The following is a 22,084-nucleotide window of genomic DNA, read 5'->3' on the forward strand; positions in this document are numbered from 1 at the left end:
TGTGCATTTGGTTATGTCTTTGCATAGGCTATATATTAAACAATTAGAATATTTTTTAATAATTTAAAACACACATAGCCTACAGAATAAGTTATTTTGTATTTCAGATATCGTCTTCGAAGTATTCCTCTGTTGAACTATCTCCGCCGTGTAAAGGCTTTGGTGTGTTTCGGACGAGTGGAGCAATCGCCCCACCTACCGGAGAGTCGCGCTACAGCATCATATTTAGCAAAGCCCTGTCACGGGGAAAAAGGTTGCAGTGTAACATTCGCAATGAGTGGGGCAATGAATTTCAAAAACTGCGGCTCTGTGCTGGTAACGGGAGCCAGCCGAGGTCTCGGGTTGCAGATAGTTGACAGCCTGGCGAGTGGGGCTTTCTCACCTGGCAAGATTATAGCCTCGACCAGAAACCCCGCGAGCGCCCAGGTAAACACCACCGTATAAGTAGGCTATATTTAGTAGGCCAAGGGCTATAGTCTTACTTTGGAACTACCACACTACTATAAGGCCTACCACATGTAGTGATGTATTTTTATGTCATTGAGGAAAGACGGAGTCGACCTAGATAACGGGTGAAGGTGCATCAAGTAGGCTATCACTAAATTCAAAGTTAAACTACAGAGGTGCGATTGTTACCCTCACTGGATGTTTGCAAATGACTTAGGCCAGGGGCCTGTTGCATAAAACTAAGATACGTTTAGCCTGGTCCCGACCATGGGGTCTGTCTGTCACTACACGACGATCTGAGGAGCCTGCACTGCACGATATGAGGACCGCATGCGCCGAACGGCCGCCATCTTGGAAAGCCCGCAGTCCAGTCTTTATATGTCCATGGTCAACGCACGTCACCGTCCTCACCCCCCCCCCCCCCTAAAGTTCCCCGTGAGCACACACACAAACACACAAAGTCCGTGGGTCAGCGGCCCCGTAACAGAATTTAATTCCAACACGTAATCATGATTAGGCCTAATTGTTCTATCTTCATAACAAACTACATTTCATGAAAATCGGTTCAGAATTGAGCGAGTTACAGTCTGTTTTAGTGCAGTCTGTGGCTCTCCAAAACACTTTGGGCTTTCTTTATATGTCCATGTTTGGGCTAAGCGGCATGCTAAACGGGCTGTGCACGCGCACCTCATATCGTGTAGTGACAGGGTCCCAACCACCAAGTAAAGGATTGGCTCAGTCAGCTGTCACTCCGATCTGAAATCAAGGTGTTTAATCTTCTGTGTACTGCTTTATTATCATTAGCCTGTTTTAAGGTGCCACATAAAAGACTGCATTGTTATTTAGTTAAATAGTTCTTAGTTTTTATTTATTTAACCTGAACCATTTATGATTAACTTAATTATAATTTGATTAAGATTAAATGATATAAATTATAATAATTTATGTGATAATCTGTTCATATTGCGGGCTATATTTATACAATTGATTATCGATGGCAGATGACGTTGCAAATGTGGGTCAAATAAATTCACTTTGTACTTATAACTATATCGAGGTGCATCTGAAACAAAATTAAATATCAATGAAAATTTCCTTTTTTCTGTAATTTAATTAAAAAAGTGAAACTTAAATATATTCTAGATTCATTACACATTAACTGAAATTAATCTAGAATAAACATAATTTTCAGAAGGTCGACATTTCTGTAATATAATCCCTTTTTTCTGATTGGTTGTATGCAATATTGTAATATTTTGAGATACTGGATTTTTTATTCCATGATCAATCAATCATCCCAAAAGAAGGCCTTACATATTCATTTAACTTTTTGAATGAATTTTCCATGATATTCTATTATTATTATTTTTTTTTTTAAAGATATTTTTGGGCATTTTTATGCTTTATTTGATAGTGCAGAGAGACAGAGGTGAAATGGGGCAGAGAGGGGAGTGACATGCAGAGAATGACCGCGGGTGGGAATCGAACCCGGGTCTGCTGCTGGGCCCGGCCCGGGAGGGGGACGCCTTACCAACTGAGCTAAAGGCGTCCCCTATATTCCATTTTTTAAATGCACCTGCAGACAGCTCATTGTCAACTATTTTATCATAAAACAATGCAGGGACATCGAGATCAGTTGGCAGAGAATATATCTACTGTATAAAATGAACTGCCCCCTGATTTACGACTTAAACTAGCAAGGCATTGTGGGAAAATGGGCCGTCTTTTCCATTTTTACATCAGTAAATCTGTGTTCGATCTCTGGGTCTACTCCTGAAAGCTGTGGGCTGGCACTTAACAGATTTACTTACACCTGGCTTGACAAAGCGTCCCCTTTACATCCTGGATTGGCGTTTATGCAATTGACTAATCCAAAGTGCCCAGGCTAGACTTTGTCAAGGCTGGCTTTATCAATCATCCTGGATATCTTTATTCCACTTTTATGCAATAGGCCCCAGATCCTAAAGTCCTACCTGAAGCATCAATCACTGTACCCTTAAAGGTGAATTCATACGAACCGCGTAATCTTACTGACGTCATCTGTAGGGCTTGAGTGTGAGAAGCTCAGATAACGTCCTCCTCTCCCTACTACATACTAAATGTAGCCTACTACATACTGTCTACTTAACAATCGATAGAGTATGCGAGGTTCGTCGGACTGTTTACACTAAAGTATACAGAGGCATCTCAGCTGACGTGAATCACTTCACAGTCGACAAGCTACCGAGCCGCTCTCGTAAATAAAACAGTGTTTCATACAAATTTATTTTTACGTTTGGTCTACATTCTCAATGTAAGGACCTCCAGAAGAATCTAAATACCAAAAAAAAAAAGGTTTTTCTACAGATTATGGTTCTCGGTCACCTTCCATGTCGTTGTAATAAAGAATAAAAAAGAAGAAACCCTCCATGTCGTTTGAAAACACATAATACATTGTGGGGCGGTTGAGTATCCATACAAAAATATAAGTTCTCATCCAGGCATTTCTCGCCTACACAAACTTGCATACACAACCACAACATACTCAAATTGAGTCAAAATTAGTAACTGAGTAGGACGTTTGTAGGCCGTTTCGAACACAGCCTGGGACGGTGAGTCTGTACCGGTGGACATTGGGATTGGGCCATAGGCTGCATTCCTATACCCATGCTTTCTGCTATTTAGTATGGTAGAAAAAAGATTTAGGATGTCCCAATTCTTGTGTTCAAATTTAGTATGTTTAAAAATACCCGGATGTCTACTACATCCAATCGAGATTATTAGTGTTGAATATATGCTATTTGGGCGATTCCGACCCACAATCCAGTGCAGACCCGAAGTGACGTCACATCGACAGAGCCTCTGTATAAAAACAACCGGGGATGTAACGGATATAAAAGCAAGAGGCAAGATCAAGGTGCAATGTTATGACGAAATAAATAAGTAAAAGTATGTCCAAATTGTATGCCTACTGCATGCTAACACTATTCTTTTTATGGTCAGATGTAGTTTGTAGGATAGAAAAAAGAAAGAGTATGCGATTTGGAACGCAGGATTAATGTGTCTTTAACCCACAGAAACTTCAGGAACTGGCAGAGAAACATCCCAACATCCACATAATCACTCTGGGTAAGACAAGGAAGATCAATGGTTGGTGTACGCCTATGTGAACAAATAATGTTACGATATCTAAAAAAATAGGCTGCTAGGCCTAGGCTAATATGTGTTCATAACCTTCGAGTTCTTTACTAAACCCATCACAAATGTTTCTTTCAAATTGATCCTGTACCTTCAGCACATGATTCCTTTTGTATGCATGGCATGGATATTTTTGTTACAAGATACAGGAACACACAACTCATAAATTCATAAATGTAATATTATTCTTCCTTAAGAGGGTGTTTTGATTAATTTTTGTTTGTTTGTTTTGGTGATTCACAATGTAAATGTTTCTTTCTACTAGATGTAGTGAACCAGGACAGTATAGAGAAGTCTGTACAAGAGGTGGACCATCTGGTACAAGAGGAGGGTCTGAACTGCCTCATCAACAATGCAGGGATTAATGTGGTGGCCGACTTTCATACCGTAACTGCAGAGAAGATGATAGAAAACTTCCAAACTAATACTGTGGCTCCTCTGATGATCACCAAGGTAATGTCTATGATTACATGTTGTGCTTCCTGTTGCCTTGTGTGTTGTGGGATCAGCTACCCATACTTTGTGACAAAAAATAGCTTTTGTTTGGATGTTCTTCAGCTCTCACCAGATAGTGAAATAATAAAGAAAAAAAGACAAATTTTTGTTAAAGAGATCCTATTATACTACTTTTCTGGTCTTAATTTCTTGTTAAAAACTGCTATAGAGCAACCTGACACGAATCACATCACAAAAAACTATGTAGATTTTCGGGAAACTCTTCCTCTTACCCTAGCGAGCACAGCAGTCTCTCTCTACACACTGCTTTGAGCTTCTCCGCCCCTCCCCCCCTGCTGCAAACCCCACTCCGTTGTGATTGGTTACCTTCCTTCCAGCAGCGGGAGATTTTCAGGGAGGTGGGGGCATGCATCCGAAGCTTGCCTGAGCAGCATTACCATACATGGAAACATCCGGGTGCGTGACTCAAACTACCCGGAAATTTGAACAAGTTATTTCTCGACCGGCTGCCATAGTGTTTAGTGCTCTGCATAGCCACCCCAGACGGTCAGCAGGGAATACGTCGAAATGCATTTATGTAATTATTTGATACGCTAGTATGGTTAAACATGACTATACATCATTATAACAACGTTTATAGGTCATAAAAGTCGAAAAGTATCATAGGTCCTCTTTAAGTCCAAACGAGCAGGACCTGTGAATGCTTAATTTCCTGAATGCTGCAAACTTAAACAAAGTGTAGACATTGATAGACAGAAGCAACACAAAATGCACTAGGGAAGACTGCATTTCATTAATAATGATTGAAAGCCTGGTTTCTCTTTGCCTCAGAGCTGGATTACTTTGTAACACCATGTGCTCGTCAAAATTCAGACAATGATCAAGAACATGTCAGCAGGGCATATGCTTGGTAACACCCAGTTTGCTCCAACCTAAGGACATTCTCTGTAACAATACAAGGCCACACTGCAGCCTGATTGAGTAAAGGTGGGGAGAAGTCAGCAGTCAATCGTAAAGCAAAAGCCTGCTACTTCAACCACTCTCTGCATGCTGAGACTATGAAACATGCTTTACTCACATTTTAAGGCATCATTTTAATTCAGAGCATTAAAATGAACAGAAAATTACTTTCTTAAAATTACTTTGATAATAGCTTCCTTTGAGCAATATCATTATTGAAAATATGCAAAACATTTTATGTTTTTACCTACTCACTTTTGTGTGTTTTGTGTGTGTGTGTGTGTGTGTGTGTGTGTGTGTGTGTGTCTTGTTTAGCGGACCAGTAATCATTTGTGGCTTTTGGATTGTAGATAGGACTAAAGAGGTCATTTGAAGACGTCAACTTAGGTTTTAAATAATCAAGAAAATAATCAGCAAATTACTCTATAATGAAAATAATAAAATTACTTGCAGCCCAAGTTAGCATTAAATAGCTGCAGAAACTACATAACCAGCTTTCCTGATGTGGAAAAGGTCTTGATCTTTGTACAGTTGAACATTGTGGGTGTTCCTAATCATTTAAGGGTATTGATTAAAGGATGCATATGCAAAAAGACAATCTATAGGATTAATGAAGAATCACATTAAAATTGTATTGAGATACTCCTATTATATCAGGCACATACTGTCCTGGAACAAATGCGCCCTTCATGAAGATTAGAATGTTCAATTTGCATATTTTTGCATTGCCTATTTTATAAACATTATAAAGTAAAATTGTAATCCTTTTCAGACTAGTCATTTGCAGACATGCAAATAATGCATGTCTGCATTATTTGCCAGATACATGTGACGTCTAAAGACCTATTATGCCCTGTCTGAATCTCAAGTTTTTTAGTTTTGTTATCTTTTTTTGTTGCAAATTTCAAAACCAAGCCGTACCAATAACATCTAAATTATTTATACAGATCGATACTATAGGTACTTTAATATTCAGTAGTAGTCTACTGTAAAAAGCCTGCTGGCATAACACACAAGGCATCACAGCATTAAAATTGGAATGAGTTACTCCTATTTTATCAGGCGCAACTGACTAAAACTAACACTCTCTACTACAATGGACCTGCAACAAGTCAAAAAAATGTAATGTAAATGTAAACATTTTGTTGACCCTGTTTCAGAGTGGTGTGGATTCAATTGTATAGTCATTTTGGACAATGTAATTTATGTTGTTGAAGTGTATTGCATTACACTGGATATTTTATTTTCTGTAATTTGGCCTATTGATGTAAAGGAGTCAATATAATGTAACACAGTGCAATATAAGTTTACATGCTGCCACCAGAGGGCAACATTTGATCTCTCCTGTACACAGTGTGAAAGTTGTTAAACTGTGACTAAAATATGTATCTCTAGATTGAACCCATGTGTACTACCTTATGTACATGTGTTACATTCAGTTTTTGTTTAGTTATATTGTATATAACGTTTTTTTTTACTTTGTATTAAAATTATAAAGTAAAATTGTAATACTTTTCACACTAGTGACAACATTTTTAGATTTGTGAAGCTCTAATGCAGTGGTTCTCAACCACTCAATTTTTTTCCTGATACCTAGCCTAGTTCAGAGATGATATGTATTTTGTTTTCTTTCTTAACTTTTTTTGATAGGTAGTTGCCAAGTTCATCACACAAACACTCCAATCCACTGATATGAGATCAGTTTGCAATTTTCAAGTACTGAATTAATGGTAGGACTGTGGCCACTAGAACTGGTCTCTGGTCAGCAAAGGTCTTGAAAACAGCACAAGTGTGCTTGTGACATGCGTGCCACCCATGCATGTGTATGGGCACGTGTCCCAGCAGATTTTTGAAATCTGAATAAAAAAAATTAAGTTTGTAGTTAGCATGTGTAACATGTTCTTAGCAAGGGCAGACTTTCATAAATAAAGGTTTATTTTTTTAGCAAGATATTTGGTCAAAAGCTAGTTGTCATCCGTCCCTCTGTCCAGTTGTTAGGCATCTGGCTGCTAGCAAGTTATGTTGTCTTGCTAATTTTACTATTCATCTGAACTGAAATAAATATTGACTTTTTCCTTTATTATCTTCGCCAGAATGCACCAGAATGCTTAGATTACATGTTAAAAACACAAAAAAATCTTCTGGGGGGGATGCCCCCAGACCCCCCTTCAGGGGTTTAGTTTTCTGACAAACATTACAATGGATACTAACATGATTTGGGCATTTGGGATTATAAATCATCTTTGAATTGGTTGTACAGCATATCACATGCTATTCATTCAGGGGTGCGATGGCCTCCCCACTCTAGCTCTGTAGCCCACCTTGGCCACCCCCAGTAAAAATTTCCTGGAATCGCCACTGAGACACACACAACTCCGCGTTCAGGCTGCACAGCACATTAATCGCAGGTAGCATTTTGAGCATTTTGCGCCACTGGCCTAGCCCTTGTGATAATAACAATAATAGATTATCTATCTATCTATCTATCTATCTATCTATCTATCTATCTATCTATCTATCTATCTATCTATCTATCTATCTATCTATCTATCTATCTATCTATCTATCTGTGTAGGGTGGTGTGTGTGGGGGGGGGGGGGTTGTCAGGGTCGGTGGGGGGGCCCAACTGCAATGACCCAGCTTTGGGGGGGCCCAGCTTGCAGAAGGTTGAGAACCCCTGCTCTAATGTAATTAAAGTCTGGCTTCATTTTCAACTTACTGATAGATAGCTCCATCTCAAGAAAAGCCTTTATCGTAGGTTAATACCAGCCTCATTAATGTATGTTTTTTTCTCTTCTGTCCCGACCAGGCCTTTCAGCCTCTGTTGAAGCGAGCTGCATCCAGAGGAGCACCAGGTGGCGAAGGGAGCATGGGCATTCATAGGGCAGCAGTCATTAACATAAGCTCTGCCCTGGGCTCTGTGGAGCTCAACTGGGGGAAACAGGCCAACAACTTCAAATGGTACCCCTACAGGGCGTCCAAGGTATTGTTATCTGGGGACAAATGTGTTTGCGAGTCTATACTATGAATAAAAAGTACAAGACTTACAGATTGTCCTTTTTCAAATGTCTGGGTATTGCATTATTGACTTGGTAAAAGAAGGAAAGTGAAGTCAAAGGGCTTTTCTGATCCAAACATTTTGCAAAAATAGATTTGAGGTAAAAATGTGAGAGTCCCTCATAGCCTATAACAGGGCTATTCAATTAGTTTTGAATGGGGGCCGGTTGGTGGAAATGATCCAAAATGAGGGGCCAGAAAAAAATGCCTAAAATTGATGAGCATCACATCAATAGCTACATATACTGTAAAACACTACAACGACATACCAAGGAGTGCATATATTGTCTTTATTTTATCAAATAGAGTTCACCAGCTTATAAAAAAAATCCCTATTTGATTAACATAGGCTGCCTGTTGTTTAAGTGTTTAACAATCTTATCAGTTCAGGAAAACACAATAGGTTAACTCTTCAACAGCTTATCAAAATACATAGAAATAAATGTACTCTAAGTGCAACAGTTTATCAAAATACATAGAAATAAATGTACTCTAAGTGCAACAGCTTATCAAAATACAGGTAGGCCTAGGTAGGTTTACTAAGAGTGCAATAAATGTAGGCTACTCTAAGTGCAACACATTACAGTGTTTCCCCCCCAAAATATGTTTGTCAAGGGGTCACTGTCCAGGGTCATGGGAGGCAAACATTTTGGCTGTATTTTGCTCGAAGATGCCAATGCACAGTACAGAAATAAACAACTGCTTATTTGAATACAAAAAAACTACAGACACTGACTTTACAGTTGTGCAATTTTGTTTGCTATGTGAAGGTACAAATTTTGTGCAAACATGCAAAGTTCTACTGGTGCAATATTATGCAGACACACTAAATACAAATAATGAACCATACACTTACACTGCGGTACAATCGCGCCCGCAAAGCTGCATACACAGAGCAGCTGATAGAGAAACGCTTGGAGACACATGTGCACATTTATTTACTGCAGATCACGGCCTTTCGCGCAGTTATGACCATGCAAAAGCACACATCGCACGTGCTAGTACATTAATTGTGCACCACAAAAAAAAATATATATATATTTTTTTTTTTTTTGGGGGGGGGGGGGGGTTGGTCGGTAGTCAAGGCGGGGGCCAGTAAATATTCCGCGGGCCGCCTATTGAATAGCCCTGGCCTATAACATGCTGTGTTTTTTGGTTTTGCATATTTTTGCATTGCAACTTGCTTCTCCTTGTCTTTGCAGAGTGCTCTAAACATGATGAGCCGCTGCATGGCTGTAGACCTGGAGCCTGATGGGATTCTCTGTATGGCTATACACCCTGGCTGGGTCCGCACTGACATGGGGGGTTCTGAGGTAAGGGGCCTACGCTGCCTGAATAAGAATTTCATTAGTGAGAAAATAATGTTTTGGAGAAAAGATCTGATTCAAGTATAACCTACGTTGGGTGGTGATGAACGTATTTTGACATTCAAGAGCTGCTTTAAATTGTATCTTAGTGTCCTTGATGTGTTTAAGGGTCATCAACATTTCTAAGAGGCCTGTGTGAATAGAATGTTTGTATTTATTACGTCTCATTTGCCTCTTTCCAGGCTTCACTGAGTCCGGAGGAGAGCGTTTCGTCTATGTTCTCTGTGATTGGTGGATTGACTGAAAAGGATCATGGCTCATTTCTAAACTTTACAGGAGATATGTTGCCTTGGTAACCCTGATTATCACAGTAATGAGTAGGATGATTATAAGCACTACTAGCAGATCGTAATGATTGATTGTTTAGTCAATGATCAATTTCAGTTATGCAAACATGAATGTATCCAAGTCTCTTGAGTGCAGTGTGTAAAATCTTAAGGGAGCTATAGCTTCTGGTATAAATACAAAGCATATATTGTATATCATATATCACATATTTCTGCTTAGAGCTTTGTTGAGACACTGGGCTACCTGAATATGGGACAATCACCCAAGTCATTTAGCTTTAATTGTTCTTTAAATTCACATGTGTGTGTTTGGGAAGGGGCATGTTGTTTGTTCACCAGAAGGTTCTTGTCTCTCAGAAATGTGTACATGGTTTACATTTTTGTGTATGGATGTTCAAAGTGAAATGATTTACCTGAGGTGGTTCTTCGAATTCTATGTTTACAATAAAAAAATCAAATATACTAATACTGTTTTAAAAAGTTTCAGCTATGGAAAAAATTAAGAGACCACTCCAAATGTTCAGTGTCTCTTTTTATTCTATTCATAGCCATACGTTTGAGTAGAATTAACATTTTAGTTTTATACTATAAACTACTGACAACATTTCTACCAAATTCACAATAAGAATAGTGTCATTAAGAGCATTTCTATTAAATAATGTAGGGATGAAGATTTAAGATTTTTTTTTTGCGGAACTGTAAATGATATACTTAATATTTATCAGATTGTTGCTGTTTTGAGCGTTTGATTTTACCTTCCGGTAAAAGAGATGATTAATGAGATATAAACATATATGCCGTAGAGTTGCTTTGGTCATGAACGGTGTGAATAGTTTATGATCTTGTTTTGTAGTTTTAGTAGGATATTCTTCCTCCTAGGACACAGGATGAACAGTGTCCAACAAGGAAGTCAAAAAAAGTTCTACCTCATTTTTGGAATGGCAAGTTTTGGGTATTGTGTAACTATCTTTCACCAGGCTTGCTCGAAAGTATGTGTAGGAGGTGTATTTTTAGCTATTTCCTCCTTCTCATTGTGCGTCTCTGTCTTTTAGCTGGCCAAACAATAGGTTTCCAGTCTGCAAGATAATATCGGCAATGCAAAGCTTTTAGGACAAATGTCATTCTCAGTCATGAACCTGTTGAGTGAAGAGAGTTGAGTGTGCCTTATCATTTTTCCGTTTACAGCACCTGTAGCTACAGCTGGTTTGGAAACAGTGGGATGATAAAGCAGAGCTGCCATCGGTCAGAGCAGTTCTTGAGTTAAACATGCAACTGACCATATGGAATGTGTCATTTCGCATCAAGGAACTAGTTATTGGATGTGATTCTTACTAATAAATGCATCAGAAATGTTGTTGGTTGTGTATATAGTAGAGTAAAATATCCTTGGGCAGGGTCATTGCAAAACTGCAGCAGCTCTTGGTCTACCTTTCGATAGGGCGATGCCTTTTCACAATTATATGCACAAGTGCAATGATGTCACACATGTTTTAATCCCTTATTTTTTGTTTGTAAAAGTTTTCCGAACTTAACAGGCCTGCAGAGGAATGTGTGTGTGTGTGTGTGTGTGTGTGTGTGTGTGAGAGAGAGAGAGAGAGAGAGAGAGAGAGAGAGAGAGATGGTCAGGTCATGTTGAGCTCCGTGCAATGTCATTTGAATCTAATCGAACCAGTTTGCCCAGAATGGTGTGCAGAAAGTAATGTGCTGTGTATGTGAGTGTGGAGAGAGAGAGAGAGGGGAGTGCACCTAGAGTGCCAACAACAGGAGTAACAGTTAGATGATAACGTGCTGCTTTGAATTTCTCTTGCTCAAGGAGTTCTTTTGTTTCTGAGCTCAACATGGATTCATAGCACAGAAAGATGCCTTTATTCCTGACCAAAATGATGATTTGAGTTATCATAATTTATTTGCTACAGGTAAATATTTGCTTGTCTTTCATGTTAAAATTACTATAGGATCAAGTGGAAAGATGCAATGGAATTTGTGCCTACGAGTGCAATAGCCTTTTGTCTTTGCCATTCACCAGTTTTTAGACTTTACAGCTGAATCCTTGAAGTGTGTGGTGCCAACTCTTTGTTTCAATTGTAGGAATTACTTTGTAGGTTTTTCCTTGCGTACATCCTGTTTTGCATGAACTGTGAGCAGTACAAGTGCTATTTGACTAAACTGCCTCTGGTGGGAGATACTCATGTGTATCTTACCATGCCACTGCTCTGCTGGTTTTTCTTTGCCTCAAAGAATAAGCCGACAATTAAAGTATGTTCCAGAAGTTAGTAGGCACACGGACATTTTGACCTGATCATTTTTCAAAGTGGCATATTTCAAGTGGGTGCAGAGCAGGTACGTAAACTTAGGAATAACAACTGAATCTTTTAGCTTGTGTTGAAAAATATTTTAAATTATACAAAAGGTTATTTTGAGTAAACATTTTTCCCTTTTCCCAAATCTTGACATTTACAAGTTGATCTACTTTTCAACAGAGGTCAGTTAAGCGCTGTGTTCTTAAAGCACACGTGTAACTAATTACATTTAGTTTCTTATTGAACCCTGACACTGTCCTAGTGAGCCAGCATTAACCATACAGGACCATGTAACTGAAGCAGCTACATCATGGAATTCAGCCATCATTCGTTTGATTACTTAACTGTGTTTTTACTGCTGTGACATGTCCATAGTATTTACTAGTACTTAATGTATATTGGAGAATTTCCTTCTGATCTGGATCCACTTTCACTGTTGAATGTTTTTATTTATGTATCTGTAATGCTACTCTTTACTTCTGGGACTTTTTCCTGAATTAACCCAAAGAAGTTTCAGCTCCTAATCTTTTCATGGTCAGTTATTCTGTTCATTATATATTCATTTTGTTTAGCACCAAAAATATGAACATTGTGAAAAGTGCTTTTGAATTGTTTTTGTAGCAGCAACCCAAATCCCAAATATGTTAAGTTTACAATGATATCTTCAAAACCTTTGCATAATTGCTTAGTTTTATTTTTTAAGTCCTGCCAGTTGGGATGCATAGTTACAGTCAACAACTTGAAAGGAAGACTTCCAAAGCAACTGGTTGGTAAACGAGCATGATCCGCTTTTGTCCTCATTACTTTTCTGATGATTAATTGGGTATTGATTGATTATTGGAAATGTCCATTTGTGGGACTGTTCTGAATCAGGGCAATGTACAAAGCTGTGATGTGCAGTTATAATTCAAACATAGGCCTACATATGCTAGCTAGTACAAATACATTGGCTGATTTTCACCACTGCTAATTCCAGCTACTATCTCTCCAGGCTGACCAAATACTGTACTGTAGTTATCCAAGCAGAAATCTTCGGTTGCTGTGCAAAGGCTGAGTCTATAATGTGGCTGTCTGTGAAAGGGTCTATTATGTCCATATGTCCAAGTTCTATAATCTAAAGTTAATGCGATCTGTCCTACTGTGTTGCACAGCTATGTATAGGGCACATGGAGGTGGCGAGTCATGATGATATTGATCGACTCTCCAGCCCTTGTAGGGCTGCTCTCCGCTGCTGGAGAGCTGAGGATGCCGTTTCCAGACTCTGTCAAGTACTGCATACTGGGCATCTCGGTCTGTCTTCTTCTGTTAGCGCTGGGCATCTTGGCATGGCAGGTCTTCAGATGCTGCACACAGACAACCACCACATACACACAGCAAGATGGTGAGTAGCGGTAGGATTACAATTCCAACGGGTACGGCACATTCTGATAATGCTGAGTGACCAAGAAAGTAGTAACGAAAAATGCAAACTTGTCTGAATTGCCCAGTCGTAAACGGTGATCTGCAGTACTCAGAAGAGAAGTCAACCAGGGCGGGAAACTACTCAGGACATCCAAGTACTAGGGTAAGAGGAAATGTATTTTAAGTTCAGTGCAATATGTGAAAGCAAGGGAAATCCAATTGTATGCCAGTCATGTAGGCTATACCATCTACCGATACTGATCCCTTTGCATGCATGACAGGCTTTTCATTGAGTCCTGAATTTAAACAATTTTGGGTTATGTATAGTTTATGATAGCAAATTTATTACAAATGTGATGGTGTAGGCTTAGAAATGTTTTCGATAAAGAATGATGGACAATTTAAGTAAAAAAAAATCTTTATGAAGTATGGTAGAGAAGATCAAAAGGAGAGCATTGATGGACATGCAGGACATTTTCAGGTATGACAGCTACAAAATGTACACAGGATCAAGCTAATAATTTTGATAAATGTAGATACACTTGGTGTTAATTTCTAAATCCTGGAATAAGTACAACAGGGTGTCAAACACTATGCACGATGACTTGATATACTAGTTCATAGAGGGGAGCTTTAGTGTAGATTTTAATCTTGATATGCACTTTATATCTGCAGACGAGACAGGTTGGTCTACATAAGGGTGAAGGTTTGAATTTCGAATTGATGGGGACATAAAAGTGGCGCTCGGGGCCCCGTGGAAATTGAGGATTTTTGAGATTATTATTATTATTATTATTATTAAACACCTGATTTTCACATTTTAATTAATTAATTCTTTAAAGTTACAATTTAAAAGCAACTAATGACCAAAAAAGAGGTAGTCTTAGCCTCGGGTCACTAGTGTACCCCTTAAGTTCCTCAAATGTGTTGCTCAAATTTGTATTATTACCTTTTAATTTAATGTCTGCATAGATGTAACAAATAGGAAACCTTGTCTATGCATAGAAAGGTTAACAAGCCTACATATTTATACAACCCCAATTCCCAAAAAGTTGGGACGCTGTGTAAAAAACTAAAATAAAATATGTAAAACAGAATGTGATCATTTGTAAATCCTTTTTGACATACAATCAAATTTAAAACAATACAAAGGCAATCTGTTTTGTTTTGCCCTATCTATTTCATTGTTTTTTGTAAATATATGCTTATTCTGAATTTGATGCCAGCAACACAATTAAAAAAAGTTGAAACAGGGACATTAAAAGATTGGGAAATCTGTAGAATGTTCAAAAAATACTTGTTTGGAACATTACTCACATAAACATGTTAACTGGTAAAGGGGATATATTCATGAATGGATATTAAAGGTGCATCCTGTAAAGATTCAGTCTTCACAAGCAATTATGGGGTGAGGCTCACCATCTTGGGAAGAACTGCAAAATAAAATTGTCCAACAAGTTAAAAACACATTCCTACAAAGTTTTTAAGGATTTCACCATCTACAATACATAATATAATTAAAGATTTAGAGAATCCGGAGAAATCTCTGCCTGAAAGGGGCAAGGTCAAACAAGGTCAAACATTTAAATTGAATGCCCATGACCTCTGGTGGCACTGCATTAAAAATATGATATGATTTTATAAAGGATATCACTACCTGGACCATGGAACACCATGAAAACCATTTTCGGTAAACACAGTCCATCAGTACATCCACAAATGCAAGTTAAGACTCTACCATGCAAAGTGAAAGCCATATATCAACAACATCTACGTACAAATGCTGCAGACTTCTCTGGGCCTGGGCTCATAGATGGAATGACACAAAGTGGAGAAGTGTGCTGTGGTCTGACGAGTCTACATTTCAAATTGCTATTGTTTATCATGAACGTGGTATTCTCTGAGCTCCAGAGGAAACGGACCATCCAGATTGTGATCAATACAAAGCCAAAGCCAATTGAAAAGCCAGCGTCTGTGATGGTATGGAGGTGGATAAGTGCCAATGGCATGGGTTACTTGCACATAGGGTTGCAAAGGGGTGGAAAGTTTCTGGTAAATTTCCGGAAACTTTCCACAGGAACTTTTGCTCGGGGATTTTGGGAATATTCAAAATTGGGAATTATAGGAATTAACTAAATGGCGGTCATTTAAATGATTTTCTTTCACATCCAAACATAAATCTAAACATATAAACATTATGTTTTGTCATAGACAGACATCCATGCAAACTAATACAATTAAAAAACATTACATTTGAACAGATTTATTTGTAAGTAGAACTTTATCAAGTTTTGATTATTTTATGAACAATCAATAATTTCACTGAACAACAAAAAGATGAATGTTGAGTAAGATATAACTCATCTGACTGTCTGACCCAACCCATTCAATAAATTAAGTAAATTGCCCCCCATGTGATGGAGGAATGCAAAGTGCATGTAGGGGGCGTGGCCTCAGTACCCCTGCAGTAGGATGTGTGCTATGTGCAACTTGCCAAGTGTACTTGCATGAAATCTGGTTGTTTTAGTCAAGATTATGCTAAAATATATTTTCTCCACCTATATTTAAAATCACTGTTTAAGCCTCTGTAAACCTAGTCTAGTAAAAAGCTAAATATGATATCAAGTTGGGTGTCTCAATAAGCTTTAAAGAAAATCTGATTTTAAGTTAAATGTTAATAAATATTATAAAACTTAGTTGAAAAAACTGCTTTTTACAGTCTAGAACATTTGCCAGGACTGAAATAACATAGTTAGAAGGATTTAGGGCATTTGGGCTGCTTTAAATTTAGTAAATTCCTGTTAATTCCCAAAATTCCTGTTAATTCCCATAAATTCCCATTAATTCCCATGGAAAGTTTCCAACTTTGAAAATTCCCGAAATTTTGCAACCCTACTTGCACATCTGTGAAGGCGTCATTAATGCTAAAACGTACATACAGTTTTTGGAGCATCATGCTGCCATACAAACAAAGTATTTTTCAGGGATTAAAAAATGTGATAGTTGTCAAATAAAACCTGGTACTGTTGTAGTTTGTAGTCGAATAACCACTGATAGCAATTGCTTGTCTGCATGCTGCCTAGGTGGAGGATGTCAGCACAGAGGTCCACAGGCTGAGTCGCTGTCTGTCTCAAGGTTTATTTCCCTCCTCAGGATCAGATGGAGACATGGCTGAGACGGCCAACATTAGAAAGGTGATAGCCATTACCGTACGATCCTGTTTTAAAGTGACAATCATGCAACTCCAATTTGTTATTTATTTATTTTCATTGTACTTAGGCAAAGCTGTGATTTTACGCTTACATCAAAGTAAATGTTGTGCTCACAATGACAACAATGAATTACTGATGATGAGCAAGTTATATTTACCAATTTCCCCATCTTGGTTTAGCTTTTTAGCTTGATAATATAAGCTGATTTGAGCTAAACACAGACTTCCACTGAGGTTGGTAGGAACATTATCAGTTTTGAAGGTATTGGGTCATAAACCAAAAGTCTGTAAAGTATTGGACTAGTGTAAACCCCAACCAGATGGGGGCGCCAGAGGAAACATCATGGGATCTAGAATTGATCTAATAGGGGTCTTGAATATACCAACCAACTCATTAGTTATTGAGATATTTTACTCAACGTATGATAATGTTGCCAGCCTCACGGTGGCTACAGGAAGGGTCAGGGGAATGTGACATAGACCGTCTTCTTTGTCTCTGAGGCAGAATATCAACAGCAGCGTTACATGCTTGGTGTCTTTTCTAACATACCTTCTTATGCCAGGTCGATGGATCGCTACGTTTCTCCCTCTATTATGACCAGCTGCTGTCCCGTCTGGTGGTCACCGTCTTGCAGGTGGAGGGGCTTCTGGAGCAGAGCCAAAAGCGCAGCCTCCAGCCATTTGTAAAGCTGAGCCTCATGTGGGCAGGTTCCGAGGGAGTTGAGGTGGAGGGCTATAAGGATGGGGAGGTACTTGTGTTTATGTTAGTTGCCACGTACAGTATTTCTACCAACCATGAATAGTTCACAGATCCACAGCATCTTATTTGGGAAAATATAGGGGAGAGTGGCCTAAGTTGTGCCACTTTTTACTCAAAGTGATTTTAAAGTGAGGCCTTGACAGTTATGTCTCCAACTCAAATATGTACATATATTTCAGGATGCTATGCATCACTGGCAATAACAACTTTGGATCTGGAATAAACTGTTTAAGAAATATAGCTTTCGGAAAAAAAGTTGTCTTGTGGTGTAAGTTGTGCCACAAGAGAGAATACCATGTGGTAAATTGTGCCATTGATATATATCTCATAAACTGTAATGCAAGACAAATCCACAAGACAATTACTTATTTAAGGTTTATTTAAAGTAAATAAAGTAAATATTTTACAAAGATTGAAGTTCAATTTTCTTAAACAAGAACTAGCAGATCTAGGTGGTTTTGCCTGCAAAGCTCACAATAACAAAGTCACCATTATCATCTTTCTGGCCATCTGAACTCTCATCAGTTGTGTCGTTAAGTGGAATGGAGATGTCAGTCTCTTCTGAGCTACTGTAGACAATCACTTTCTTTTTGGTGACCAGCGTATACAGCCATGCCACTGGCACAACTCTCAGAAATGTACTTTGCACTAGTTGCTCCGTGCTTGTGACTGCCACCTGACAAATGTGATTCCCCCTCCATTTCTGCCTTTAAATCAAGGCTCAAATGTCAAATGTTTTCAATCTTGTCTATAATTGTTCGGACACAATAATCAAAAAACCTTGATCATGGAAATTTTACTTTGAAAGGCAAAACACTTTTTTTTAGCTTAAATGTGCTTTAATCTTATTCCTTGTGTCTCCATTCTTGACAGGATGAGTCAAATGGATGGCTCTTCTTAAATATGTGGTCACATTTTTAATTTCTTCCACGGTTTTCTAGAAACAAGGGGTGGCACAACTTCCCCACCGGCACAACTTAGGCCACTCTCCCCTACAACTTTTTTTAACTTTAATGCTTAATTACTGCTGTGACCCTCTTAGGGCGAAGGGGTGCCACCTGTCCTGTGGACAGTGCTACAAGAGTGGAGGACTCGCATTGTGAAAGGCAGCTGTAACCCTTTATTTGGAGACCAGTTCAGCTGTACTCTGCAAGAGGATCAGGAGTTTCGTCACATCACCCTCAGGATGGAGGTCCTGCCGTGCACTAACCCATCTCTCACTCTCAGTATTTTGGCTTCAAAAAATAACATGCAAGCAGAGAAAAATAAATGTTTTGTGTGCTTTCTTGCAATAAACTGTCCATCTGTCATATGTACGTTTGCATTTCAGGTGAGGGACTTCGATAAATTCTCCAGACACACGGTACTGGGAGAAGTGAGGGTTCCTCTTGGGCAACTCAAACTCTCCTACCCTCTGGAGCTGCAAGAAGACCTGCAGATACCCCAGAAGGTACAATAGAAGATCATTTATACATACACACAAATGCAATGCAAGTTGTTTTCTAATTTTATTAAGGAATGACATTCATACACTTACACTTTAATAAGTAATGTAGGGTTTGATTATAATATCACCAACATGTATAAAAGAAATATAGCAAAAGTAATGATAGAAATATAACATGGTTATAAAACAGGAAAACTCTTTCTTTCTTTCTTTCTTTCTTTCTTTCTTTCTTTCTTTCTTTCTTTCTTTCTTTCTTTCTTTCTTTCTTTCTTTCTTTTTTTGTACTTCCCCGAATTGTTTCAGTTCTAGTATATTTGATTAAAACCATTTAGTGGTTTAAAATCATTTAAGTGAACCGTTGCAATTAATTCTTTAACGTTGTGTTTATTGTTTCAAGTGACCTGCAAAAAGCAGTGGCGTGCACAGACATTTTGGGGGGCAGGTGCTCAGTACAAAATAAGGGCACGTTGTGCAGCATAACAACAAGGCATAAGGCTACTTCTTCTGCAGGCACTTGGGAATCTCTGAGCCAAGTCTCTGAGTTTTTCTCACAGGAATATGGGAAACTGGGGTGGGGACCCTGGACCTACTAGGGGGGTCCGGGAAGAAAAATTTGAACATTTTAAAGTAAAATTCATCAATCTAGTGCACTTAAAGATGTAAACTGAGGCTAAATCAATTGTGTCCTATGTAAGCTTTTTAGTTCTATTTTATGGAATAATTTGGAGACACAGAATTACCAAAAAACAGAAAGAAAAATCCTTCTTTATTTGAAGTCCTCTTTTTTCTTTTTTACTGGCTCAATATAGGCCCCTGATCTAAGTAGCCCTGAACAATGTTATTTAAAAAATAACAAAAATGTACTGCCGCACTGCCGTACTGCTGATCTCCGTATGCCCCCCCAGGAAGATTCTTTTAATATAACATTGTTCGGGGCCTTCAAAGAGGCCTATATTGAGCCAGTAAAAAAAAATATATATATATATTTTATTTTATTATAAATGAATTGTGGCATTATTATTGCACACTTTTAATCGTCGAGTATTTATATATGGTCAGGTCAGCATGGTTAACATACACTGTAAAAAAAAATTAAAAAGGGCACTTGATTGGTCCAGGGGGCAAAGGGCAAGCACCACTTAGGGTCTACCTGTGCACGCCCCTGGCAAAAAGTGTCACCATAATTTTTATGTCCTACATATTGTGTTGAAGATGATCTCAATTTGTGGACAGGATCTTGTTGGAGGGGTGCTTCTGTCTTTAAAGTTTCTTCCCACTTCTCAGAGGCTTGAGGTTGGACTACTAAAGATCACAACTGTCGTCACTGGAATATGCTCAGATGCAGGTAAAAACAAACACTGTCATAAAATACGCAAAACGCATACAGTTTATAACATGTAGTTAAAAAGCTACCTTTTCTGTGTACAGCTCTGTATGCCAGAATCAGTCTGCAGTACAACCAGTGCAAGTTGAGGTACCAAAAAACCTCTGCAGTGGCCCGCTGCTTGGTGACTGTCTTCAACGAAGTCCTCATGTTCTCCCTGCCAAACTTTCCTCTGGAGAAGTGTAAAATTTTGGTTTCCGTGTATGAGACCCACACGACTAGGAAATCAACCAAACATCTGATCGGACAGTTAACTGTGGGAAAAGAAAATAATTCAGAAGACGAGCATTGGAGCTTAATGATGCGCTCAGTTCGCCAGCCGATAGCAAAGTGGCATGGCCTGCTGATCTGACTCAACATCATCTCCTGAAGAAAATCCTGCCGTCATGCTTGTATTTCATTGGCAGCTGTTGTGGTTGTTCCAGGACAGTGGAGTGATTGCCCAACTGAAACCTTAGTCGACTTTGTCTTCTTCATCACTGACATCTCTTTTATCCCTCTTGTTAGCTCTAAATACCATCATAATTGAATAGCTCTGAAAATCTTGTGCTCTCCTTATTTCTGATGAAAACAACGTACTAGATTTTGCACTTACTGTACTGAGTGAATAACTCTGTGTCACTGGTATAATTATCTTTGACTGTTCTGTTATTTTGTGTTTGTAAAAACTGTCCATTCTGGGTTATTACATCTTTATATTGGAACTCTCAGTAGATTTAGCTATCGTTGAGGAAAAGCGAATATTTTGCAACTTTTTGTTATACATTCCTTAATCTTAGGAGAATGAGAAATGTATATTTCTTGTTCTCATAAGGAGGGGTAAGATATTTTGAACAAAACAGAATATAACGTGAAGAAGACAAACAAGGCAACATGTAACCTTTAATTTTTTATTAATTTGAATGCAGAATCAATAAAGTATGGACTTTAAGTTAGATTTTCTACATGCCAACAGGAAAGGAAATTAACGTTGTATTGTTGTAATGTTTTGGTTGACTTTTACCTGAAAAATCACTTTTCTTGTGGCGCTTGTGTATATTTTTGAAGGAGTACCGGACTGGACACCCTTTGGCCTTCAGAATAGCATTAACTCTTCGTGGCATACTTCCAACAAGGTGTTGGAAACATTCCTCAGAGGTTTTTGTCCAGAGTGACATGATAGCATCAAGCAGTTGCTGCAGATGTGACGGCTGCACATCCATGATGCAAATCTCTAGTTCCACCAAGGGCTGTCAAATTGACGCAGATTAATCGCGCTTCTATAGTGCCCTTTTGACCTGGTGCAAAAGGGGCGAGACGATAACCCAGCTGCACCTGTAGCTTGTGGACACGGCCCGCACGGGATTAAAGAGTAAATAAAGAAGCAGGGGAAAGGGCAGAGGGCTCTATGAATGTGTTATTGGATGCTTCGGGCAAATAAACATGAAGGTATGAAGACATCTTAGGTTATTCTGCGCTGTGTCAGTGCATTATTGTTTAAGTGGGTGACTACAGTAGTTAGCAATGTAGCCATGCCTGCCTTTTTTCCTCTTTTGTGTGTTTGTGTCAATATTCGGCGAGTCGGCATAATCTGTGCGCACCCGCGCTGTCTGTAGTGGGAGATAGACCATAGACATACGTACATCATTTAGTCTGCTTATTTTTTTTGTGGTTCTAAATTCAGCCCTAGTAGTTCCTAATTTTATTTCATGTAGAAACCTGGCTGAGGGGAGGATACAGAAGTTATGAGAGAAAGAGAGAGAGAGAGCTTTGTGACATGGTGCATTATCCTGCTGGAAGTAGCCATAAGAAGATGGGTACACTGTGGTCATAAAGGGATGGACATGGTCA

At 38.7% G+C, this 22,084-nt stretch overlaps 2 protein-coding genes across 2 annotated transcripts; both read left to right on the forward strand.

Annotated features, from left to right (window-relative positions):
- Positions 1-273: 273 nt before the first annotated feature.
- LOC307250284 (C-signal) lies at positions 274-9,760 on the forward strand (the record flags this gene model as incomplete). The annotated part of the gene is made up of 6 exons (XM_080027318.1): positions 274-426; positions 3,504-3,555; positions 3,890-4,077; positions 7,850-8,023; positions 9,300-9,410; positions 9,647-9,760. The coding sequence occupies 6 exons, from the start codon at positions 274-276 to the stop codon at positions 9,758-9,760; spliced, it is 792 nt and encodes a 263-aa protein (XP_079883444.1).
- A 5,576-nt stretch (positions 9,761-15,336) lies between these two features.
- syt19 (synaptotagmin XIX) lies at positions 15,337-21,152 on the forward strand (the record flags this gene model as incomplete). Its single annotated transcript, XM_080027737.1, has 7 exons — positions 15,337-15,432; positions 16,536-16,646; positions 17,227-17,412; positions 18,466-18,615; positions 18,754-18,873; positions 20,104-20,215; positions 20,299-21,152. The coding sequence occupies 7 exons, from the start codon at positions 15,337-15,339 to the stop codon at positions 20,604-20,606; spliced, it is 1,083 nt and encodes a 360-aa protein (XP_079883863.1). The 3' UTR covers positions 20,607-21,152.
- Positions 21,153-22,084: the final 932 nt, after the last annotated feature.

This window comes from Ammodytes marinus, assembly GCF_949987685.1.
Source record: "Ammodytes marinus genome assembly, chromosome: 5".
In the NCBI taxonomy this organism is placed as follows: Eukaryota; Metazoa; Chordata; class Actinopteri; order Uranoscopiformes; family Ammodytidae; genus Ammodytes; species Ammodytes marinus.